Source organism: Geotrypetes seraphini, chromosome 3, assembly GCF_902459505.1.
Source record: "Geotrypetes seraphini chromosome 3, aGeoSer1.1, whole genome shotgun sequence".
NCBI lineage: Eukaryota > Metazoa > Chordata > Amphibia > Gymnophiona > Dermophiidae > Geotrypetes > Geotrypetes seraphini.
In genome coordinates, this window is record NC_047086.1 from 143,296,411 (window position 1) to 143,320,699 (window position 24,289).

Here is a 24,289-nt window from a genome sequence, read left to right on the forward strand (position 1 = left end):
CAATTGGATATGATCCTGAATGAGGAGAATCTACGAGATCCCCATCAACATGGTTTTACGAAGGGAAGGTCCTGCCAATCAAATCTGATCAGCTTCTTTGACTGGGTAACAAGAAAGCTGGATATAGGGGAGTCCCTGGATGTCATGTATTTGGACTTCAGCAAAGCGTTTGATAGTGTCCCACACCACAGGTTATTGAGCAAGATGGGTTCGATGGGACTGGGTGAAACATTAACTGCATGGGTTAGGGACTGGCTTAGAGGTAGACTTCAGAGGGTAGTGGTAAACGGTACCCTCTCCGATCAGTGGAGTGCCGCTAGGCTCAGTCTTGGGCCCGATCCTATTTAACATCTTCGTAAGAGACTTGGCTGAGGGGCTTCGAGGTAAAATTACATTATTCGCCGATGACGCCAAACTATGCAACATGGTAGGCAACAGCACAACAGATGAAAGCACAGTGCCCGACAAAAGCTCAATGCCTGACAGTATGACGCAGGACCTACTCCTGCTGGAGCATTGGTCAAAGACTTGGCAACTAAGTTTCAATGCCAAAAAATGCAAGGTCATGCACCTTGGCGGCAAAAATCCATGCAGGACTTACACCCTAAATGGTGAGATCCTAGCAAGGACTGTAGCAGAACGTGACTTGAGGGGGATCATTAGCGAAGACATGAAGACTGCCAATCAAGTGGAGAAAGCTTCATCCAGGGCTAGACAAATCATGGGCTGCATCCGTAGAAGTTTTGTCAGCCGTAAGCCTGAGGTCATAATGCCGTTGTACAGATCCATGGTGAGACCCCATCTGGAATACTATGTACAATTCTGGAGGCCACATTATCAAAAAGATGTGCGGAGAGTTGAGTCAGTTCAGCGAATGGCCATCAGGATGGTCTCAGGACTCAAGGATCTCCCGTATGAAGAATGACTGGGTAAGTTGAAGCTGTACTCACTCGAGGAACGCAGAGAGAGGGGAGACATGATCGAGACGTTCAAATATGTCACAGGCCGTATCGAGGTAGAAGAGGATCTCTTTTTCCTTAAAGGACCCACGGCAACAAGAGGGCATCCGTTGAAAATCAGGGGTGGGAAATTTCATGGCGACACCAGAAAATATTTCTTCACCGAAAGGGTGGTTGATCGCTGGAATAATCTTCCACAACAGGTAATTGAGGCAAGCAGCGTGCCAGATTTTAAGAAAAGATGGGATTGGCATGTGGAATCTCTTCATGGAGATAGTTAGGGGGTGGGCTATTAGTGTGGGCAGACTAGATGGGCCGTGGCCCTTTTCTGCCGTCATGTTCTATGTTTCTATGACAATGCCGTAATTTCCCCTCCTTCTCCTCTGAAAGTGAAACTGGAAAGGAAAATCAAGTTCTATGACAGATTCAGGTATTGCAGGCATTCTAATTGATACCTTCCAGATAAGACTTAAAGACCTTGGCTTCCTTTCACACTACAAAGAAATTTAAACTGTTTTGTTACCTCTCTGTCTCCTATCTACCCACCCACCTGTCCTTTTCCTATGAAACTATCATTGGAATGCTTTCATATTTTCCTTATATATACTGATATTTGTCAACATTTGAAAAGCTAATCATAAAATGCATTAAGTTAGTCCAATAAAAAAGGTATTACTTTATTTCCTTTATGTTTTTGTTTTATTTCAATATATTACCTTAGGCATTCTAACCAAAGCAGGACGCAAGTGTGAGGAATAGCCTAGTGGTTAGTGCAGTGGACTTTAAACCAAACCCTGGTTCAAATCCCACTTTAACTCATATTTGTTTTAAATCATGAGCCTTCAAAAACAGAAATATACCTGCTGTACCTAAATATATAAGCAACTTGCAAGCCTGAAGGCTACTGTTGTCGGGTGCATTCAGGTACAGTAGGAATTAAAGTGGAATTTGAACAAGGATCCCTTGTTTTAAACTCTACTGCACTAGGCTACCCCTCTGCTCTGCCTGGACATCTGTGTGGCCATTTTTCTCAAAATGATACAGAACAGATGTCCCTATCCTTGTTTTTTTGTTTTTTTTTCTGCCCTTAGATTTCTTCCTGGAAAATGGCTATTTATTTTGGATGTTCTCAGCACAAAAATGTCCATCTCATAGCCATTTTCGAATGAAAATCCGTACATTTTTCCTGTATGAAACTAGCTGTGAGATAGACTTTTTTTGACATTATGAGCAGGACGTCCCAATTCTGACAGATAACTTTTCAAAAATCAAGCAGTACTTATTTGCTATTACATGCTATTTCTATAAATACCTGGGAATTTGCAGGTGTTCCATGTTGTACATACAAACTTAATGCTTTGTCATAGCTCCCTTCCTTGATGAGGTATGTTGCATATAATGCAACATATTTATGAAGAACTTTAAAATTCTACAAGAAAAAGAGAGGCAAATTATTACATTCTTGTAAGTACTAGGAAGTATATGGGTGTGAGCTTTTATCTGCTCAAGAAAGAAGGTAAGAGTGTTTTTCTTACTCTTAGTAAGTGGGACTCCCACATTAACCTGGCAGCTAAAGGATTACTAAAATTATGTGTGTTTTTAAAAAATCCTTATATTCCATCTACTTGATAATAAAAACAAACGCTTGGTTTTACTAAACCGTGAAAGAGCTTCTTACTGCGGGCCGGTGAGGTAAATGCTGGTGGAGCATTTACCTCACCAGCCCGCAGTAATAAGCTCTTCCATGGTTTAGTAAAAGGAGTCCAAAGTGATTACAAACCCATGCAAAAAAAACAAATACACACAATTCCTACCTACTAATCAAAAACACAATATAAAAATAATAATGTATAAAAGATAAAACAAATAAGATAAAAATAAAACACACTATATCAGTTACAGCAGTTGTATGACCATCCTCCAAAATTAGTCTGTCACCAAGGAACTTTCTAAGGGTAAAGCCAAGATTTTAGACCTTATAAAATGAGTAAAGATATTAAGTAACCATAATTCCAGTGCAATAAGTGCATCATTCCAGACATATGGGTTATCTCCCAACGGCTGCGAGCCATCTAAAAAGGAATCCACTCTGGATTTTTTCTGTGATTCTCCTCTACTTCACAGGGAGTTCTACTGCCACCTGTAGTTTTTCCCTTCTGCACTGGAGCCTGAAGGAGTGTTTTTGTTCTGTTTTTCCCTTTTTCTTTGGTGTTTTCGACCCTTTTTGGGGTTTTGGTGCTTGGAGCATTTACTTCAGCTCTGTCTGTGTTGAGAAGAAGCAGGCCTGCAGCTGACAGGCCGACTCCTGGTGGTACCTGTTAGCCAACCTGCATGTATATTTTTGAAACTCGGACCTGCCCTTGCTTTCATTTCAATCTGCTACCTTTCTGAATCTCTTTTTGGAGTCTCTGCCTGAGCTCAGTTTGAACCTGCAGCCAGCTCATTCTGCCTCATTCTCTCACATGTCTGGAGTGAGAGCTCAGACATCAGTATTTGCCTGGCATCCTGATTTTCACATTCTGATCTCAGAGTACTGGGTATCTCAGGAAAGGACTCTCACAGGAGCCAGAATCTTGCCCAATCTTTTTCTTATTACATTACATTAGTGACTTCTATTCCGCCTTTACCTTGCTGTTCAAGGCGGATTACATAAGAATTGTTATGATCTTAATACATGATCTTATATGGTAAAGGTTTTCTAATTTGCTAAGGCGTAGGCAGTAGGTGTTGGTGGAGTTTGGAGATTTGTTGGTAGAGTGATAATTGGTTTTATGTGTTTTTTGAAGAGTAAGGTTTTAGTATCTTTTTTGAAAGTTTTGTAGTCTGTGGTTGAAGTCAGCAGTTTGGCGAGTTAACGGTCCAGGTTCGCTGCTCTGGTGGCCAGTAGGTTATCATATATTTTTTTTCGTTTGACCTTTTTGGTTGGCGGGTGTGCGAATATTGTGTGGGTTCTCCTGTGTCTGATTGAGGTGGAATGAGTTAGTCGATTGTTCCAGTAGGAAGGGCTGTTTCCATTTATGGCTTTGAAGAGTAGGCAAAGGAATTTGAATTGTATTCTGGCTTGAATTGGGAGCCAGTGTGAATCGTGGTAGGCCTCCGTGATGTGGTCGTACTTTTTTAGAGAGTAGATAAGTCTTAGAGCTGTATTTTGTACTGTTTGGAGTTGTTTTATCTTTGTTGTTGGGCAGGGGAGATATAGAATGTTGCAGTAGTCTATTAGGCCTAGGATTAGAGATTGAACTACCAGTTGAAATTGTTTTCTTTCGAAGAATTTTCTGACTTGTCTGAGGTTTCTCATAGTGGCGAATGATGTTTTTATAATTTTATTGATTTGTGGTTGCATGGTGCAATTTCTATCTATCAGCAACTCAAGTGGTCTCCCTTGTTGAACAGGTGTTTAAACGCACTTCCCTTCCAGGTTTTGGGTCTATGAAAGATACTCCAGCCACAATTCCTAAATTGGATAATATTATTATGATCCATGGAGTGGCAATTCTGAGACTCTTTCATTCTTGTAATTAAATCAATTTTTTTCTCCGGACTGGTTAACTTGTTGTGGATCTTGTCTTTGCCGGAGGCCAGGGAATTGCTCCGAGGTTCTAATCCTTTTCTCACCCTTACCTTTAATTTATGGGCTCGTACTTGGGCTCGATTGCTCCCGGGTCGGTGTTATTTTTTATCTATGCTGCTTTGGGTGGCAGAGAGGTTTGTGCCTGGTCACCTGGATCCGCGATTTAAAACTTGGGCCCTCCAGGGCCTTGCGGATCTGGGGGATTTTATTGAGGAGGGTCAGATTGTTTCCTACTCGGACCTATGGGAGGCCTACGATTTGGGGGAGCTGGATTTCTTTCGATATCACCAGGTCTGCGACTTTCTTCGGTGTAGAGCCCTGGGCGAGTTGTTGATCCTGGAAACTTTGTTGGAATGGGCCATGGGTGGCAGTTGTGGTCGGGTATGTGTTACTCGCTTTTATAAGGCACTTACTTCCCAAAATAACCCCCTAATTAAATATATTCAGGTTTGGGAGACTTTGTTGGGGCGGACTTTTGCTGCTCGATGGTGGGCCACTCTTTTCCAGCGCTTGCTGCGCCCCTCAATTGCTAGCTCTTTGGTGGAAAATGGATATAAGATGCTCTACCAGTGGTACCTTATACCAGTTTGCTTGCACCGTATTTACTCTGACTTGTGCTAGCGACAGTATGGGCAAAGAGGTATGTTTTTGCATATTTGGTGGGACCGCTCTAAAGTGGCCCCCTATTGGACTATGGTGTTCAAAATTCTCACGGAAATTTTTCATAGACCTGTTTGGAAATCTATGGGCAGTGCTTTATAGTATATGCTTCATGGGGCGTTGCCGCGCTCCTGTCAGACCTTGACTTTTCATGTGTTTACAGCTAGCAGACTGTTGTTGGCTGCACAGTGGAAGCAGGTGCACCCACCTACTAGGCAGCATTTATTGGGAAAATTAGAGTTTATTTTTTGTATGTCTAAATTGACAGCTCTCATGCATAATCGCCTCTCCCAGTTTTTGAAGGTTTGAGATCCATACATCAAGTGGTCATTGGCCTCCTAGTGGTTTCACCCAGCTTATTTGGTGGTCTCTCGTTGGTTTTCTGCACACAAATGGGTTGGGGTTGGGGTGGGAGGGGAGGTGGGAGGGGCTGTGGATGGGGGTTTTGTTCAGCTTTGGATTGTCTTGTCTCATACTGAAAAATCCCAGTATGACCTTTGGTGGGGTGGGGGGCTGTGAGTGTTACGGTGGTTGTTTGCTTTGTTCATGGTTCTGTATTTCTCTGCATTTTCTCAATAAACTTTTGAAAGAAAAATAAATAAATAAATAAATAAATAAAATAAAATACCTGCTTTGCTGCTGTTTCAATACATTTTTCCCATTGTCCCCGTTCAGCATACATGTCCAGCGCTGCCATGACATCCACGCCCACAAGCTGTGAAATAAAAGTCAAATCAATTAGGGGACAATATACATTTGTTTTATTTTCCCCTTCTTATTTTCTTGATGTTCCTTATCAAAGCTACTGTTTCCATATGGATGCTGAACCACCTTCCCTAAGACAAATTGTTTTACAAGGGTTATGATGGTTCAAACTTATGTCAACATCTTATCAACAAGACGTGTCATATATTTCCATCGTTCTATATATGAATTTGAAATCTTCACCCAGAGTTGCACCTTCCCACAGGAACTGTGATGAATCAACCTCAAACCAACTTCTTATGTACAAGGGTTGCAACAGATTTTCATTTTGTTGCCTATTATAATTTGACAATTCCTACCAATGCCATGCAAAATAGGCATTTCCATTAGTAACTAAAGTGAGAATTAATGTTAGGAACATTACTCATTTTCTATAAAATACATATTATTTGAATGAAGCAATCAAGCCCATAAAAGTTTCCAGAAAAGAAGGAAAACAGGAGAAGTAGAAAGTTATTAAAGGGAAGAGGAATATATAGAGCCAAGAGGAGCATTCATCTATCATATTTAGATATTGCCTCCCTTTAAATAAAACAATTTTATAATAACTTTTTAGCCTACCCCTACCCAGTCAATAATCATAAAATACCATAAAGTCATATAAAATATTAACAAAGTAATAACTAAAAACCCTTCTTCCTTCCTGTCATCTAACCTAGTCTCATTACTTCATGTTCATCATTCAGGAAACATTTATTGGAACAACCAGATTTTAAAGATGTTTCACCACCATGAAAACTTGGCTTTTTACCAAATTGTAACTCTATCCTCCCCCTTTTTTCTCCTCCTTTTTACACATTAGTTTCATGTAAACCTTTCTCCTTCTCTACCTATTATTTAAGTTCTTGTAAACCGTGTCGAGCTCCATATTCGTGGAGATGATGCGGTATATAAACTTAAGGTTTAGATTAGATTAGATTAGATTAGATCTAAACTGAATTTGGCTAAAACGGAGCTGCTCATTAGAGAATGACATGGGGACCGTTTACCGCAGTAAACCGCGGGACACCACAGTAAATCCAAAGGAATGGAGACATTTGCAACTGATTTACTGCAGGGATGGGGACAAGACTTTTCACCGCCCCATGGGAATGAGGACAAGACCTTTTACCGCCCTGCGGGAGCGATGAAAAGTCTTACTCCTGTGGTAAAAAAATTTCGCCCGTGTCAGACTTCTCCCCAGCTCCTCTTGGGCCTATTTTACCTTCAGAAGCCAGCCATGCCACGATGAAGACAGAAGGAACCTAAAACCAAAGCCTGAGACCAATGTGGTTTGAAGAATAAAATTACCAGACAACAAAAAGAAAAAAAAAAATGTATTTTATATTTTGTGATTAGAATATTTCAGATTTGAAATATGTATCCTGCTAGAGCTGGTATTAGACATAACTGGGGACCGCAAAGTCCAGGCTGTGCTTCTTTAGCTTCCAGCTGGCTTATGGCTCTCTCTCTGACCAGAAGGCAGTTGCCCTAGTTGCACTCCCCTAACATTATTCTTGCCATGTGTGACTAAAGTATTCTGTTAGCTTGATTTTTTTATGTAGCATTCTGTAGTAATTTGATTTGTTCAGTGTTCACAATAGTGATATTTGTGAAAGGGAGGGGAGATGGGTTTTGTTGAATCTTGCTCTATTTATTTGTGTTTATAAAATGACAATTGTCAGAGGAGAAGCTTCCTCCCACACACAAGTGACTGCAGGCAGGCAGGCTTCACCGGCATCAGTTTCTTTTCTAAAGCGCTGTGAAGGTAAGGGGGAGGGAGGGAGATAGATTTGGCTGGAGGTAGGGAGAGATGGAAGGGCCGGCACGCACGATCGGTAACCATGCGTCTTCCCTCCCTTAAGTTTCTTTACACTGCAAAGGTAAGGAGGAGGGAGATTCTCGGGCTGCTGAAGGACGGTGAGAGGTGGCGAGAGGGAAGGGTGGATGTTGCGAGGACGGAATGGTAAAGGGGATGGCGGGGAAGGGGCGGTGAAGGGGATGCGGGGACGGAGCGGTGAAGGGGACAGTGGTCCGGTGACGGGGCAGTGACGGGGACAGATTTTTTTCCACGTGTCATTCTCTATTGCTCATCTTCCTGCCTAAACTCACCTCCCCCATTCTCTGTCTAAGTGGACAACTCTCTCATCCTCCCAGTGTTGTCTACTCGCAATATCAGGCTTATCTTTGACTCCTCTCTATTTCTTTCTCCACTCAGGTATAACATATTGCTAAAATTTGCAACTTCCTCCTCTATAATATTGCCAAAAATCTAACCTTGCCTCTTTAAGAATACTACCAAAACCCTTATCTATGTCCTCATCACCTCATGTTTAAATTACTGCAACTTGTTACTCTCAGGCCTTCCGCTCTGCCATCTTTCTCCCTTTCAATCCATGCAGAATTGGCTGCATGACTCATATTCTGTGAGAGCCGCTATGCTCACGTTACCCCTCTCCTAAAGTCACTTCTCTGGCTTCCCATTCATTTCCGAATACAATTTAAGCTCCTCTTACTGTCCTACAAATGCATTCACTCAGCTGCCCTTCATTATTTCTCTTCACTTCTGTTCGCATAGTTTAGGGCAGACTGCAGAACTAAATATTGATGCTGAAGCTGAGGTTTATCAAAGAGTCTTGTTTTCAGGGAGACACAAGGGGGTCTCCCAATTCTTAATCAGAGTGTCTTTCATGACCATATGGAATGGAACTTTTATACACTCTTTAAGCCATTCCTCATAATCCATGAGCACCATTAATTCTGCATGAGGTTCCTCCTCAGACTCCATTTTGATAGGTAGAGCCTGACCCATCTAGTGTACAAAGCTTGTAAAAGATAAGCTTTCAGGATGTGCTGTGGAGGAGGTAAAGGATCAGAAGGAATACCATAAGATTCATCTGTAGAATAGTCAGGGAGGTCATCACTGGAATGTGTTGATAGGTCAGAATCAAATTCATCGAAGTATTCTTTTCAAGATTTCTCTGAAGCACAGTATAGAGCAGAATGTTCGAGGTGAGCATCGAGAATGTGTTGAGGAGAGTCGAGGTGAAATAGTTGAATCATGCTCCCTCGATGATTATGTATGTGTTGAGCATTTCCTGGATGTCCATGCTTAATGTTGAGTGGGAGTCCAGGAGCATTGTATGAAGCAATGTGCCAGCACATCTTTGGAATGAGCTGAGGGTGGTGCAGAGGCCTCATGAGCCTTGGTAGGCTGTGACTGCAGTAATCCTGCAAGCTCTTGGAATAGTGTTTGAAGCTACTCCTGTAATGGTGCCAGTACTGATGTAGGCAAAGGTACAGAAAGGGCCTGTGATATTGGGTGTTGATGAATGGGGACATCGATATTGAAGCACACCTCTGAGGAGATACCAGATGAAGAGAAGAGATGATTAGTCATCAGCACGTCAACGCTTGGGCTGTGTAGAGGGAGTGGAAACCTGGGAAGACACCGAGGTATGTCTGATAAGGGAGACATATTTATGCTTCTTAGCTTTTTTACGTGAGTCTCCCGAAGCATGTTGCACTGACAATGAAGAAGTTGAATCCCTGCGCTGTGTTGACTATGAGCAGCTATGCAACATCAATGCAGTCTGAACAGGGGTCGATGCCAATGTAGAAGGAAGCTGAGCATTGGACTCAGAATTCCCTGCCATACCTATGTAATGTAAATGCACACGAGTCGAGTCTCTTTCATTTGAAAGGAAACTCTTGAATGAGAGGGCATAGGATAAAGTTAAGAGGTGACAGGCTCTGAAGAAATCTAAGGAAATACTTTTTTACAGAAAGGTGGTAGATGCATGGAATAGTCTCCCAGAAGAGGTGGTGGAGACAGAGACTATGTCTGAATTCAAAAGGGCTTGGGATAGGCAAGTGGGATCTCTTGAAGAGAGAAAGAGATAATGGTTACTGCAGATGGGTAGACTGAATGGGCCACTTGGCCTCTATCTGCCATCATGTTTCTAATGGTTGCCCCACATTGATAATGTCCCCAATGCGGTACCAAAGTACTTTTCAATTTGGAGTTTACGGGCCTTTAGCAACCTCTTCTACATATGAGAGCAGAGGGCACAAGAAATGTGCCCAGTGCTCAGGACTGAGACACTGAAATGGTCCTGTTGTACTGAATGCACCTCTTGAAGCTACTAGATGCCTTGGACATTGAGGGGAAAACTGCCAATGCAAAATCAAAGCACACAATTATAGCTATCTAATAGGACATCACCACCATCTCTCTAAAGTGCTATTTGAAAAAGTCTGTTTGGTAAATATGTAAAATACTTTCTATTATCCAAGAAAAAAAATCTTTCAAATGATGTGTCACTACTTCAATTTTCTTTCCTAAATAGAATAGATTCAGTGGAGCTGGGGTGTCAAATGTCGGTCCTCGAGGGCCACAATCTAGTCGGGCTTTCAGGATTTCCTCAATGACTATGCATGAGATCTATTTGCATACACTGCTTTAATTGTATGCTAATAGATCTCATGCATATTCATTAGAAAAATCCTGAAAACCCGACTGGATTGAGGCCCTCGAGGACCTACATTTGACAACCCTGCAGTAGAGGGTGGTAATTCATTAATTCTTGAATATTAATGCCCCTCAATCTAATCTAATCTTTGGTTTATATACCGGGTCATCTCCCAGTGGAGCTCGACTTGGTTCACATATAATTAAGACTAGAGTACATAGCAGAAAACATAGGAGAAGGAAGTACTATTTAAATACTAAAGTATATAAGAAAAGCATAATAAAAATAACTATAATATTATTTTGTTGAGGCTTGAGAAAAGAAAAAGTAATCTCCTACACAAATACAGAACATTTTAACTTGGATTCTAAGAAAAGTTCATCTCTCAAGATATTCTTACCGAATCCACTTTGCCTTGGTTCTTTAAATATTCCTTGTAGCGTTGATCCACATACTCTTCATATCTATAAAAATATAGTGTTCTGATATTATTAACTAAATGGAAAAAGCTTCAAAACAAAAGGAGGAAATAAGATTTCTCAGGATGCTTACAACTTCCAGAATCCACTCAGATACTAAGATCCAGGCTAACCATAACCCACACTACAACCCAATAAAGGGTTCATAGTCAGTGGCGCGCAAGACACCAGCGCGCCGACAATCCAGCGCAAGACAGAAGCATGCCGCCGAAAGACTTATTTTTTAAGAGCTCCGACGGGGGGAGTGGGGGGAACTCCCCCACTTTAATTCATAGTGTTCGCGCTTCCGTTGGGTGGGGTGCAATCCCCCATATTATAGAGAAAACGGAACAGTTTCTGATTTTTTTCAGGAGAAGTTCCGTTTTGTCTATAATGTGGGGGGTTGCACCCCTCACTCCCCCAACAGCAGCGCGAACACTATGCATTAAAGTTGGGGGTTCCCCCCACACCCCCCGTCGCAGCTCTTAAAAAATATGTTTTTTGGCGGCACGCTTGTGTCTTGCGCTGGTGTCTCGCGCGCGATTATCCAGTCATTCAATAAAGACTGGTAAAAGCCTAAAGTCATACTGAGTGTCTTGTAAAAGCTTTCACACTCGTACATATTTTTCAAATTCTGTTGTGTAAAAAAATACAGTTGAAAATTTCACGCTGTACACAACACATCCTACATTTTGTTCTTTCTCATTTAATTATCAAACTAATCAAAACGTAAATGCTTACTTTGATACATTTTATTTATTTAAAACATCTATATTCTACCTATCAATCATTCTAGGCGGATTATAAAGATACATTCATAATAAAATCTAATACACACAACATATAAATTACAAATCATTACAAATCACAATTTTCAAATTGTATTTTAGACAGAATATGAAAAATGTACAATGGGTATGAAGACTTTAAATACATCTATAGACACACATACATACATATACATATACATATACATATAAACACACACAGTATAGAATGATTAGGTTCTTACCTTGATAATCTTCTTTCTTGTAGATGTATCTAGTAGCCCTGAACACTAGGGTTATGCATCTGAACCCACAAGTTTCTTGCAGAATGCTGTCAATCATCTTTGAATTCCACCTCCTACCCAAGCAGCTGCTGAGTTTGTACATAACATAAGAACATAAGCAATGCCTCTGCTGGGTCAGACTTGAGGTCCATTGTGCCCAGCAGTCCGCTCACACGGCGGCCCAACAGGTCCAGGACAAAAGCAATCAAGGAGCACTGTGATGACACACAGAACTGGAAGGAGGGAAATGAAGAAAAAAATCCCGACACTACAATTCTGTTCTACTCTGTAACATGTATATCAATGAACATTATAACATTCAACTAACTGATCAAAACAGATACCCAAACTACATGCAACCCGCACTAATATTATATAGAGTTCGGAGCTACTCGCATGTCTTGCTATTAAGCAGGTACATAGGAGGATGGGGAAATACATGGAAGGACAAGAAGCTATATTGCACTGATGGGCTACATATTACTACAGCAGGAAAAAGAAACCTTGCAGAGAAATTTAGACAATATTTTTCTAGGCATTTAAACTAGAAGGTGGGGGTGGTGTATGTACGAAGGACAATTATAGAGACCACCCCCGGCAAAAGAAAAGATGTGATAGTAGTAAAGGCTGCAACATAAACAATATCAGCAACTCATTTCTTAGTATTGCAACGGAAAGTGAAACGACACAAAAATCCATACGAAAAAGGAGATTATCGCTGAAAAATAGCTGGAAAGCGATGACCACAAATGCTCGCAGTCTAAGCAACAAAGTTCATGATCTGCAAGCCCTGATATTAGAGGCAGATCTAGATATTGTTGCTATCACAGAGACATGGTTCAGTGAATCACATGGATGGGATGCAAACATACCGGGATATAATCTTTTTAGGAAGGACAGAGATGGTCATAAAGGAGGAGGAGTAGCTCTCTATGTAAAGATCAATATCCAAGCGACCGAAATGCAAGGGACCTGGGGAGAGGAAGAAGCGATATGGATTGCTCTGAAAAGAGAAGATGGAACTTCTATCTACGTGGGTGTAGTCTACAGACCTCCGACTCAATCGCAGCAAATTGATAAGGATCTGATTGTGGATATCCAAAAGTTTGGAAGGAAAGAGGAGGTTCTGCTGTTGGGAGATTTCAACCTGCCGGATGCGGACTGGAATGTTCCGTCTGCGGAATCGGAAAGAAGTAGGGAGATTGTGGATGCCTTTCAAGAGGCTCTGCTCAGACAAATGGTGACGGAACCCACAAGGGAAAAAGCGATATTGGATCTGGTCCTCACAAATGGAGAGAGTATCTCTAATGTTCGAGTGGGTGCTCACCTGGGTAGTAGCGATCATCAAACGGTTTGGTTTGATATAACGGCTAAAGTGGAGAGCGGCCGCATGATACTTAAAGTCCTAGATTTCAAACGTACGGACTTTAATGCAATGGGAAAGTACCTGAAGAAAGAGCTGTTAGGATGGGAGGACATAAGAGAAGTGGAAAGACAGTGGTCTAAGCTGAAAGGAGCGATAAAAATGGCTACGGACCTTTATGTGAAGAAAATCAATAAAAACAAGAGAAAAAGGAAGCCGATATGGTTCTCCAACCTAGTGGCTGAGAAAATAAAGGCGAAAGAGTTGGTGTTCATGAAATATAAAAAAACCCAAGAAGAGGAGAGCAGAAAGGACTACAGGGTGAAACTGAAAGAAGCCAAGAGAGAGATACGTTTGGCGAAGGCACAGGCGGAAGAACAAATGGCTAAAAATGTAAAAAAGGGAGATAAAAATTTTTTCAGATATATTAGTGAAAGGAGGAAGATAAAAAATGGAATTGCTAGGCTGAAAGATGCTGGGAACAAATATGTGGAGAGTGATGAGGAGAAAGCAAATGTGCTAAACAAATACTTCTGTTCTGTGTTCACAGAAGAAAATCCTGGAGAAGGACCAAGATTGTCTGGCAAAGTTACACGAGAAAATGGAGTAGATTCTGCGCCGTTCACGGAGGAGGGTGTTTATGAGCAACTTGAAAAACTGAAGGTGGACAAAGCGATGGGACCAGACGGGATCCATCCCAGGATACTAAGGGAGCTCAGAGAGGTTCTGGCGAGTCCTATTAAAGACTTGTTCAACAAATCTCTGGAGACGGGAGTGATTCCTGGGGATTGGAGGAGAGCGGATGTGGTCCCTATTCATAAAAGTGGTCACAGGGATGAAGCAGGAAACTACAGGCCGGTGAGCCTCACTTCAGTTGTTGGAAAAATAATGGAAGTGTTGCTGAAAGAAAGGATAGTGTATTTCCTTGAATCTAATGGGTTACAGGATCCGAGGCAACATGGCTTTACAAAAGGTAAATCGTGCCAAACGAACCTGATTGAATTTTTTGATTGGGTGACCAGAGAGCTGGATCGAGGACATATGCTAGATGGAATTTACTTGGATTTCAGCAAAGCCTTTGATACAGTTCCTCATAAGAGGCTGTTGAACAAACTTGAAGGGCTGAAGTTAGGACCCAAAGTGGTGAACTGGGTCAGAAACTGGCTGTCGGACAGACGCCAGAGGGTGGTGGTTAATGGAAGTCGCTCGAAGGAAGGAAAGGTGAGTAGTGGAGTCCCTCAGGGTTCGGTGCTGGGGCCAATCCTGTTCAATATGTATGTAAGTGACATTGCTGAAGGGTTAGAAGGAAAAGTGTGCCTTTTTGCAGATGATACCAAGATTTGTAACAGAGTAGACACCGAAGAGGGAGTGGAAAATATGAAAAAGGATCTGCAAAAGTTAGAGGAATGGTCTAATGCCTGGCAACTAAAATTCAATGCAAAGAAATGCAGAGTAATGCATTTGGGGATTAATAATAGGAAGGAACCGTATATGCTGGGAGGAGAGAAGCTGATATGCACGGACGGGGAGAGGGACCTTGGGGTGATAGTGTCCGAAGATCTAAAGGCGAAAAAATAGTGTGACAAGGCAGTGGCTGCTGCCAGAAGGATTCTGGGCTGTATAAAGAGAGGCGTAGTCAGTAGAAGGAAGAAGGTGTTGATGCCCCTGTACAGGTCATTGGTGAGGCCCCACTTGGAGTATTGTGTTCAGTTTTGGAGACCGTATCTGGCGAAAGACGTAAGAAGACTTGAGGCGGTCCAGAGGAGGGCGACGAAAATGATAGGAGGCTTGCGCCAGAAGACGTATGAGGAGAGACTGGAAGCCCTGAATATGTATACCCTAGAGGAAAGGAGAGACAGGGGAGATATGATTCAGACGTTCAAATACTTAAAGGGTATTAACGTAGAACAAAATCTTTTCCAGAGAAAGGAAAATGGTAAAACCAGAGGACATAATTTGAGGTTGAGGGGTGGTAGATTCAGGGGCAATGTTAGGAAATTCTACTTTACGGAGAGGGTGGTGGATGCCTGGAATGCGCTCCCGAGAGAGATGGTGGAGAGTAAAACTGTGACTGAGTTCAAAGAAGCGTGGGATGAACACAGAAGATTTAGAATCAGAAAATAATATTAAAGATTGAACTAGGCCAGTTACTGGGCAGACTTGTACGGTCTGTGTCTGTGCATGGCCGTTTGGAGGAGGATGGGCAGGGGAGGGCTTCAATGGCTGGGAGGGTGTAGATGGGCTGGAGTAAGTCTTAACAGAGATTTCGGCAGTTGGAACCCAAGCACAATACCGGGTAAAGCTTTGGATTCTCGCCCAGAAATAGCTAAGAAGAAAAAAATAAAAAAAATATAAAAATATAAAAATAATTTAAATTGAATCAGATTGGGCAGACTGGATGGACCATTCGGGTCTTTATCTGCCGTCATCTACTATGTTACTATGTTACCAGACTTTACTGTTTTGTGTCTTGTGTTTGGAGTTTTTTTCAGCTTATCTCTATAAAACCTGGTAAAGGTATGAAGGGTAGGTAGACCATTTAGCTCTACAGATTGTCTCAGCAACACTGCTCGAGTCTCTGCCCATGAGGCAGAAACTCCTCTGTTGGAGTGTGCTTTCAAAATGATCGGTGGCTGCTTACCGTAGCCTACATACACTGAGATAATGGCCATTTTAATCCATCTGGAAATTGAGGTCTTAGAGCAGCGGTTTCAAACACATGGCCCGTGGGCTGCATGTGGCTCTCCAGGTTTTATTTGCGGCCCGCGGTTTGGAGGCGATCATTCTCTTCCTTTTGGAGCAGCAGCCGGCTCGTTCGTTCAAAGCCGCGGGTTGGCGGCTCCTTGCGCTATTCACTCCTGCATTGGAAGCCTCTCTGATGTCGCAACATCAGAGAGGCTTCAGACGCAGGCACGGATCTCGCAAGGAGCCGCCACTCGCGGCTTTAAACGAACGAGCTGGCCAGACACGCTGCTGCTACAGTGGCGTACCAAGGGGGGGGGGCAGTCCATTGTTCTCCCTAGAGTGCTGCTCACGGCTCATCTAGAGCAGTGGTGCCCAACCTGCTTCCCTTCCCTTCTCACTGCTGCCATCGGGGATCAGGCCGGCACCGTGTTTTTTGATCTCCCTGCTTCTCTTCCTTGCGGGGCCGACCAACTCTCGCGGCCCGATGTCAATTCTGACGTCGAGAGGACGTTCTGGCTAGCCAATTGCTGCCTGGCTGCCCGGAACGTCCTTTCTGACGTTAGAATTGACATCGGATGGCAAGAGTTGGTCGGCCCCAAGCAGAAGAGAAGCAGGGAGATCTCGGCCTGTTCCCGATAGCGGCAGCAGCCTATTCCACGGTGGCGGTGGCATGGGGAGGGCAGGAAGGAAGGAAGAAAGAAAGAAAGAAGGAAGGTGGGGTGGGGACAGGGAGCCAGAAAAAAAAAAGCAAAAAATGGGGCACGGAGGAAGGAAGGAAGAAAGAAAGAAAGAAAGAAGGAGGGGGGACAGGGAACCAGAAACAAAGCAAAAAATGGGGCACGGAATCAGAGAAAAACAGACATAGAGAAAGAAAGAAAAAGTTGGGGGAGGGAATGAGGTCTGGAGGAGAGGAAGCATACAGGAGGCTGAAAGAAGGGAAGAAGTATTGGATGCACAGTCAGAAGAATAAAGTGCAACCAGAGACTGATGAAATTACCAAACTAAACTAAACTAAGCCTTAAGTTTATATACCGCATCATCTCCATGGAAATGTAGGAAAATGATTTTATTTTCAATTTAGTGATTGAAATGTGCCAGTTTTGAGAAAGAAAAGATATTGAACTTTAAATGTGGGTGCTGCAGAAAAAAATAGAGTACTTGGAGGGCCGCAGAAAAAATAGTTAATGTCTTATTAAAGAAATGGCAATTTTGCATGAGGTAAAACTCTTTATAGTTTATATATCTTTCCTTTTAACTGTTAAAGGAAAGTTTTATGTAACACTGTCTTGACCAGATCCAAGATGGCGTCGAAGACAGACGTGGGACGCGGAGCTCTCTCTTGACATTGGTTTGTTTGCCCTTTTCCCCTTACCTGAAAAAATATTTTTTTTGATCGGGTGGAGTTGATCCGTAGCACTTGGGCAAACTCGCAAAACAAATCAAATAAAGACTAGAAATTGAAAAATAAATCACGAGCAGAAGAGACCATCACCCATGCAGCGAGGCTACAGGAACAAACTGAGCATGACAGGAAGTTCCTAGACAGGTAGCCTGAAGGGGAGGGAACAATATTTATTAACACTGCAGCCGAGGCTAAGAAGGATGCAAGATCCCTCAAGTTCAGCCTCCAGAGGGATTATACAAGAATGGTCTAATATCTGGCAACTAATATTCAATGCAAAGAAAAGCATTTGGAGATTAGTAATTGGAAGGAACCGTATGTGCTGGGAGGTGAGAGGCTGATATGCATGGATGAGGAGAGGGATCTTGGGGTGATAGTGTCTGAAGATCTAAAGGCAAAGAAACAATGTGACAAGGTGGTAGCTGTTGCCAGAACGATGCTGGGCTGTATAAAGAAAGAAGGGGTTGATACCCCTGTACACATCATTGGTGAGGCCCCACTTTGAGTATTGTGTTCAGTTTTGGAGATCGTATCTAGTAAAGGACATAAGGAAACTTGAAGCGGTACAGAGGAGGGCGAAGAAAAAAGTAGGAGGTTTGCGTCAAAAGAGTATGAGGAGAGACTGGAAGCCCTGAATATGTATACCCTAGAGGAAAGGAGGGACAGGGGAGATAAGATTCAGACGTTAAAATATTTGAAAGGTATTAATGTAGAACAAAATCTTTTCCAGAGAAAGGAAAATGGTAAAACCAGAGGACATAATTTGAGGTTGAGGGGTGGTAGACTCAAGAGTAATGTATGGAAATTCTTCTTTATGGAGAGGGTGGTTGATGCCTGGAATGCGCTCCCGAGGGAGGTGGTGGAGAGGAAAATGGTGATGTGACAGAGTTCAAAAAAGCATAGGATGAATACAGAGGATCTCGAATCAGAAAATAATGGTAAATATTGAAGAACTAAGGCCAGTACTGGGCAGACTTGCATAGTCTGTGCCCATATATAGCCATTTGGTTGAGGATGGGCTGGGGAGGACTTCGACGACTGGGATGAGCTGGAGTGAGCTTTGACGGATACTTCAGTAGATGGAACCTAAGTACAGTACCAGGCAGAACTTTGGGTTCTGGTCTAAAAAGTTCTAAGAAGGAAATTTTAAATTAAATCAGTAATTTAAAGAGAGGGTAAGGTTGGGCAGACTGGATGGACCATTCGGGTCTTTATCTGCCATCATCTACTATGTCACTATATTTGTTACCTGGGGTCAAGTTCCTTAGCCACTCGCTTTGCTTTATTCCATTCTTCCCCTTCAATAAAGGCATCAATTGCTTCCTTTATCAGATCCAGATTCAGAAAGAGCTCAGCAGCCTTGACACACAAAACAGAAACAAGCATCAGCATCAAATGCTAACACCTACTTGACTGTAACAAAAAGACTTGTACAACTGAACCCTACCTCTAAGAAATAGCCTGACTGCTCTTCTCCAGGCACCAAAGCCTAGACAACATTTGCCATTCTTTTCTTATATTTAAATGTTATTTTAGATTGTAAACCGCCCTGTGATATTTCATAAAGGGTGGTATATCAAATCACAATAAACCATAAACCATTTATATCTTTATATGATCTTGATAAATCATCAATTGTGGGGAAGAACATCGAAGCAATCTACAATAAAAATTAAACCAGGAGAGGGATGGAGAAAGCAGATAATAGAGAGGGGAGGGAGGGATTTATGTAAGATAACAGGGGGAAGGGCTCACAAGCTTGAGAATTTAAGTGAAATACCTGTATAGTGAAAAGTCATCCTCCCCCATCCCCTTCTACTATCCAGACTTATTGACATTGGAATTTGTGACATAACCTTGAAATGGTTCTCCTCCTTCCTGAATCATAGAACACAAAGTGTGAAACTAGGATTGAAACTATTCAAACCTGCATATCTCAAGTATGCTGCCCACTAGACAAACTGGGGCTCAGCAGGAAGGGACTATCTGCGGACTGTTTTTTTTGTTTTTAATGGAGGGTCTCAGAAGGGTCTGCTCTAGACTTATTTTCCTGTCAATGCTTGGTCCAATCAGTGCTCAGGCACTGATAGGAAAATAAGGCTACAACAGCTAAGACCCTGCTGTAAAAGTTTGGATGGTAAAACCTAGCATTTCTTGCTGTGCATTACATGGAGTATTCATTAAAATACTAATGAGCTCCTTATAATGCATTAGCATAGGATTCTCAGTGTATCAGCCAAGAAGAATCCTTTTGTGCATTGGCAAGATAGCTTTCTGTGCCAGTAAGAGTGATTTAACAACTCTTACGGCCACGGAAAGCTTTTGAGCATCAGGGCCTAAAACAGGATGTGCACATTTGCCAATGAAAAGGGCTAAAAAAAAAAAAAAAAAAAAAAAAAAAAAAAAAAGAGACAGGAAAGATGTAAAATAGGATTAGCTTTCTGGGACCAGTACCTTCCCAAAAGCCCAAGTAAAAATGTATTGAGGTATTTTTTGAATTTTGATATATGAGGTTTATTATTTTTTTTTTAATTTATAAGAACTTTTCCAAAACTAAACAAGAGGTATCAAGGAAGCTCATTAAGTTTGCAAAATGAGAGGGGAGCAGAGAAACAAAACAGGTAGGGAAACCAGAAAAGAAGGAAATTAAACTAAAAAAAAATTGTAATAAAGGTCAGCATGGATCCAGATTCTTATTCTACACAGCATATAACTATCTAAATTCTAGAAGTTTCAGTCATTGTTCCAAACTTCTTAACATCCAAAAAGGTGCATAACTGTTGAGGAACAAATAATACGTATCTACAATCATGAAATTTTAAGAGACTTTTACAAAGAAAATGAAGATTAAATATTGTGCCAAGATCTGTAGCTTTTTGGATTAGTTAGTTAGGTGCCATTGACTTGTGTTTGAGTCCTAGCGACTTGATGAATTACAGATCTAAAAAGAAATCAGTTTTGTGCTAGACAGTAAGGCCCTTCAGTGTTATCCCCATAGTTGTTTTCAATGTATCCAGCCTGGTTCCTTCGATCTTCCCAAACATGATGCCCTTCTCCAATGGTTGGTCCAGGCGCCTCAGGCCCCACCTGTGGGCAGGTTTAAGCTGTCTGGGCCAATCCGGCCCCATTCTGGAGCCGGCTGGCCTGCCGGACGGGCGGGCTTGGCACCCGTCCATTCGGTCAATGTTGACAAGGTATGGAGGGTGGGATTGGGGGTAGGGGGGTTGTGGGGTCAGCGGAGGGGCGATCGTGGGTTCGGGGTGGGGTGCAGTCGTGGGGGGGAGCTCACAGAAAACAACAAGGCTAAGACAATAAGGACTCAAAATGTCAAGCCTCTTCAATAATTCACCTGATAAAATGAAACTTGCTAATGTGAAGGTGAAGCCTGAAATAGAATGAAATTGGGCCTAGGGGCATGGAGTTGGATTCTAGACACCGAATAAATTCTGCAGGACTGTCTGACCAAACTGGCTGTCACATCGGGACCCTAATCTTATCCAACCTAATCTAATCCAATCCAAGATTTCTGAATTGCTCTAATACCATTTAATTCAAGACAGTAGCGAGATGTGAATACTGTATATGGACAGAAACCCATGTTGTAGTCTTGAAAATCTGCTCTATAGAGGCTGATCTCAAATGGACTACTGACATCGCCATGGCTCTGGCATTGTTAACCTTGACTTCACCCCTAAGAGTCAGCCCAGCCCAGGCATAAGCAAAGGAGATGCAATCTGCTAGCCAATGGCTATTTCCAACCAATCTAGGTCAAAGGAAACAAAAAGAACTGAACAAGCAAACTGAAAGGGAAGGCACCACTTTACACATGATTGAAAAGAAACATGACAAATGCATCCTATCTGCTCTGTGGTCAAAACAAGATTAAGGGACTGTTGCTTGTGTTGTTAGCATTGAGGACAAATCAAATTATAGACCAATAGCTAACATTCCGTTTTTAGCAAAACTAACCGAGAAGGTGGTATTTAATCAAATATCAGAATTTATTGAAAAAACTAACATCTTGCACCCAAAACCAGACAGGTTTCAGACAGCATCATTCTACAGAATACTCATTGATAGGCATGACTACATCCATCCAATATTTCTTGGATCACCATCAATCGGTTATTCTAATCTCAATTGATCTCTCAGCCGCTTTCGATACGATCGACCATGAACTTTTGTTAAACAGACTCCAATCTATTGGCATTACAGACCAGATTTTTTCTTGGTTTGTATCGTATTTTACTGATCGTACTTCATCTGTATTTTTTAATAACGCAACTTCTGATAGTTTCTCTACTACATACGGTGTTCCCCAAGGGTCTATTCTGTCCCCACTTTTGTTTAACATTTTTCTTGCCCCATTGATGACTCTGTGCCAATCCATTGGTTTTAATGTATTTGCCTACGCTGATGACATTCAGCTCCTACATCCGTTAGATACTAATAATCCTCTGGATACAATAACAATTAATATGAAACTTGAAAAAATACACCAATGGCTGAATACTAATAGACTAGCACTCAACTTTAATAAATCAAATGTGATGCTCTTTCCATGGAGAGATAATTTAAAACTGAATTTTCCAATCTCTATTAAGGGCTCTCCCTTACAACCAGTAAGTAATATTAAGATTTTAGGGATTAATTTTGATTACAAACTATCCTTTCATGATCACATTAGTAGCATTATCAAATCAACTTTCTTTAGGCTTCGCCAAATTCGCTCAGTTTCACAATTTCTCTGCACTAAATCCCTCAATATTCTTATCCACTCTCTCGTGATTTCCAAAATCGATTACTGCAATGCCCTATTCAAGGGAATAGCTCAAAATGAAATCAAGCGTCTACAAATTATTCAGAATGCTTCTATCAAGCTCATATTCAAAGCCAAGAAGTTTGATCACGTAACACCCCTTCTCAATAAAGCGCACTGGCTTCCAGTTGCTCACCGGATAACATATAAACTATGTTTGCTCACATTCAAATCCCTTCTTTACAAAACTCCAGCTTTCATTTATAAGTTATTAATTCCATATACTTCCAATAGAACGTTAAGATCTACTGAACAGCACTTGCTGACGATTCCCTCTCTTAGAATTATTAATACTAGACGGCAATTGATTTTTTCTGTTACAGCCCCCCAAACTTGGAACTCACTTCCTATTCACTTGAGAGAAGAACATAACTTAGAAAAATTCAAAAGTAAACTAAAGAGCTTTCTTTTTAAAGACGCCTTTGAAAATTAGCCATTTAGTCTTCCAACCAATTTTACTTTTTCTCTCTAATTTTATTGAAGTAATTTTTAACTTCCCTTTCCTTCTGTATCTCCCTTATATGTCTCTTTAACTTTTAAATAATTTGTAGTTCTTATCTCTCTCTTCCCTTATGTTCTTAGTTTTGTTACGTTTGTCAATAGTCTTGTCAGACCTGATTTTTGTTATTTATTGTTTTGTTCCCCACATTTTGTAATTTTATTATTATGTACATCGCTTAGAATTATGATTAAGCGATTAATCAAATCTCCATTAAACTTGGTGAGAAGGCACTTGCACATGCACAGTATGGTGCAGCCAGATCTTTCTACATAAAAACTTTAGCTAGCTAGCACCGTTCCAGGCTCTGTCAGATGACCCAGTTGTGAGAATAAGAGGCCTGCCCTGCTTGTCCTCTGAGAATCTAATTTATTCTTTTGGGATCTTGCCAGGTACTTGTGACCGGGATTGGCCACTTTTGGGATCTTGCTTTTGAAGTATGTGGCTAAGAGGTTGGCTGAGGGAGGGGGGGAGTTGCTGTTGGCTAGGTAGGGTGTGGTATCTGTGAGATCTTTTAGTAGCTGGAATAGCTTTTATTGTGTCTTGGGGTCCTTCTCCTATTTGCTTTGAGTAGTATGTCTTTCTTTTTTCTTTCAGTTTTTGTTTGTATTTTGGTTCATCATTCTCCATGCTGTTTTTGTGGATTCTTGGCTGCTTTTTCTCCATTTTCTTTCTAGTTGTCTGCATTGTCTTTTGAGTTGGAGTAGTTCATTGTCGAACCACTTGTCTGATTTTCTGTGGATTTTGGTTTTGGGTTTTACTGGGGCTAGTTCATCCAGGGTTGCAGTACTTAGATGGTTCCATTGTGAGATGAAGTCTTTGGGTGTGTAGTATTGGATTATGGTGTCTTCTTTTGTCCAGAATATGGTGGGATCGATATGTTTGCGTAAATTGTAGGTTATTTTCTGAGTAATTGGAGTGCTTTTGTTATTGGTCCAATTGATTTCAAAGGAGTATGTGTAGTGATCAGACCAGAGGGAATGGTTCCATTTTCTGTTTGACTGCGATGTCGAGATGGTGTCCTTTTTTGTGTGTGGTTTGAGGATTTAGGATTTTATATGTTAATGCATCGAGGTATGATAGTAAGGTTTCGTGTGTGGTTTGAGGATTTAGGATTTTATATGTTAATGCATCGAGGTATGATAGTAAGGTTTCTACATGTTTGCAGGATTGGTTTTCGAGGTGGAGGTTCAGGTCTCCTAGGATTAGGTTGTAGGTTGTCGTTAGTGAGTTTTGATATATAAATTCTTCAAATATTGGTTTTGCTGTGTTCCAGTTACTTGGGGTTATGTAGCAGAGTATGCAAGTTAGAGTTCCTTTGAGTGAGATGCTTGAAAGTTGACAGGCTAGTAAATCCATGAATGGGTTGGTTGTTCTGTCTTGTATTTTCAGGTTTATGGTGTTTCTGGCTATGATGACAATTCCTCCTCCTCTTTTATTTTCTCTGCAGACCATTGTTAACTTGTGGCTATTTGGGCAAACTTCAGTTATTCTGGGGTCCGAATCAGAAGTAAGCCAGGTCTCTGTGAGGAAAAGGCAGTCCAGGTTATCTTCTTCTATCCAGTTTTTTATGCATTCTGTTTTGGGGCCTATGGCTCTGATGTTC

General features: G+C 41.6%; 1 protein-coding gene across 2 annotated transcripts in view; it reads right to left on the reverse strand.

Annotated features, from left to right (window-relative positions):
• IFT172 (intraflagellar transport 172) overlaps positions 1-24,289 on the reverse strand; it is a 413,076-nt gene that overhangs the window by 59,881 nt on the left and 328,906 nt on the right. For both annotated transcript variants that reach the window (XM_033936511.1, XM_033936510.1), the window contains 4 exons: positions 18,615-18,724; positions 10,807-10,870; positions 5,819-5,905; positions 2,272-2,388 (listed from right to left, as the gene is read on the reverse strand). In XM_033936511.1, the coding sequence (XP_033792402.1) occupies positions 2,272-2,388; positions 5,819-5,905; positions 10,807-10,870; positions 18,615-18,724 (378 nt within the window). The remainder of the gene's footprint in view (positions 1-2,271; positions 2,389-5,818; positions 5,906-10,806; positions 10,871-18,614; positions 18,725-24,289) is intronic.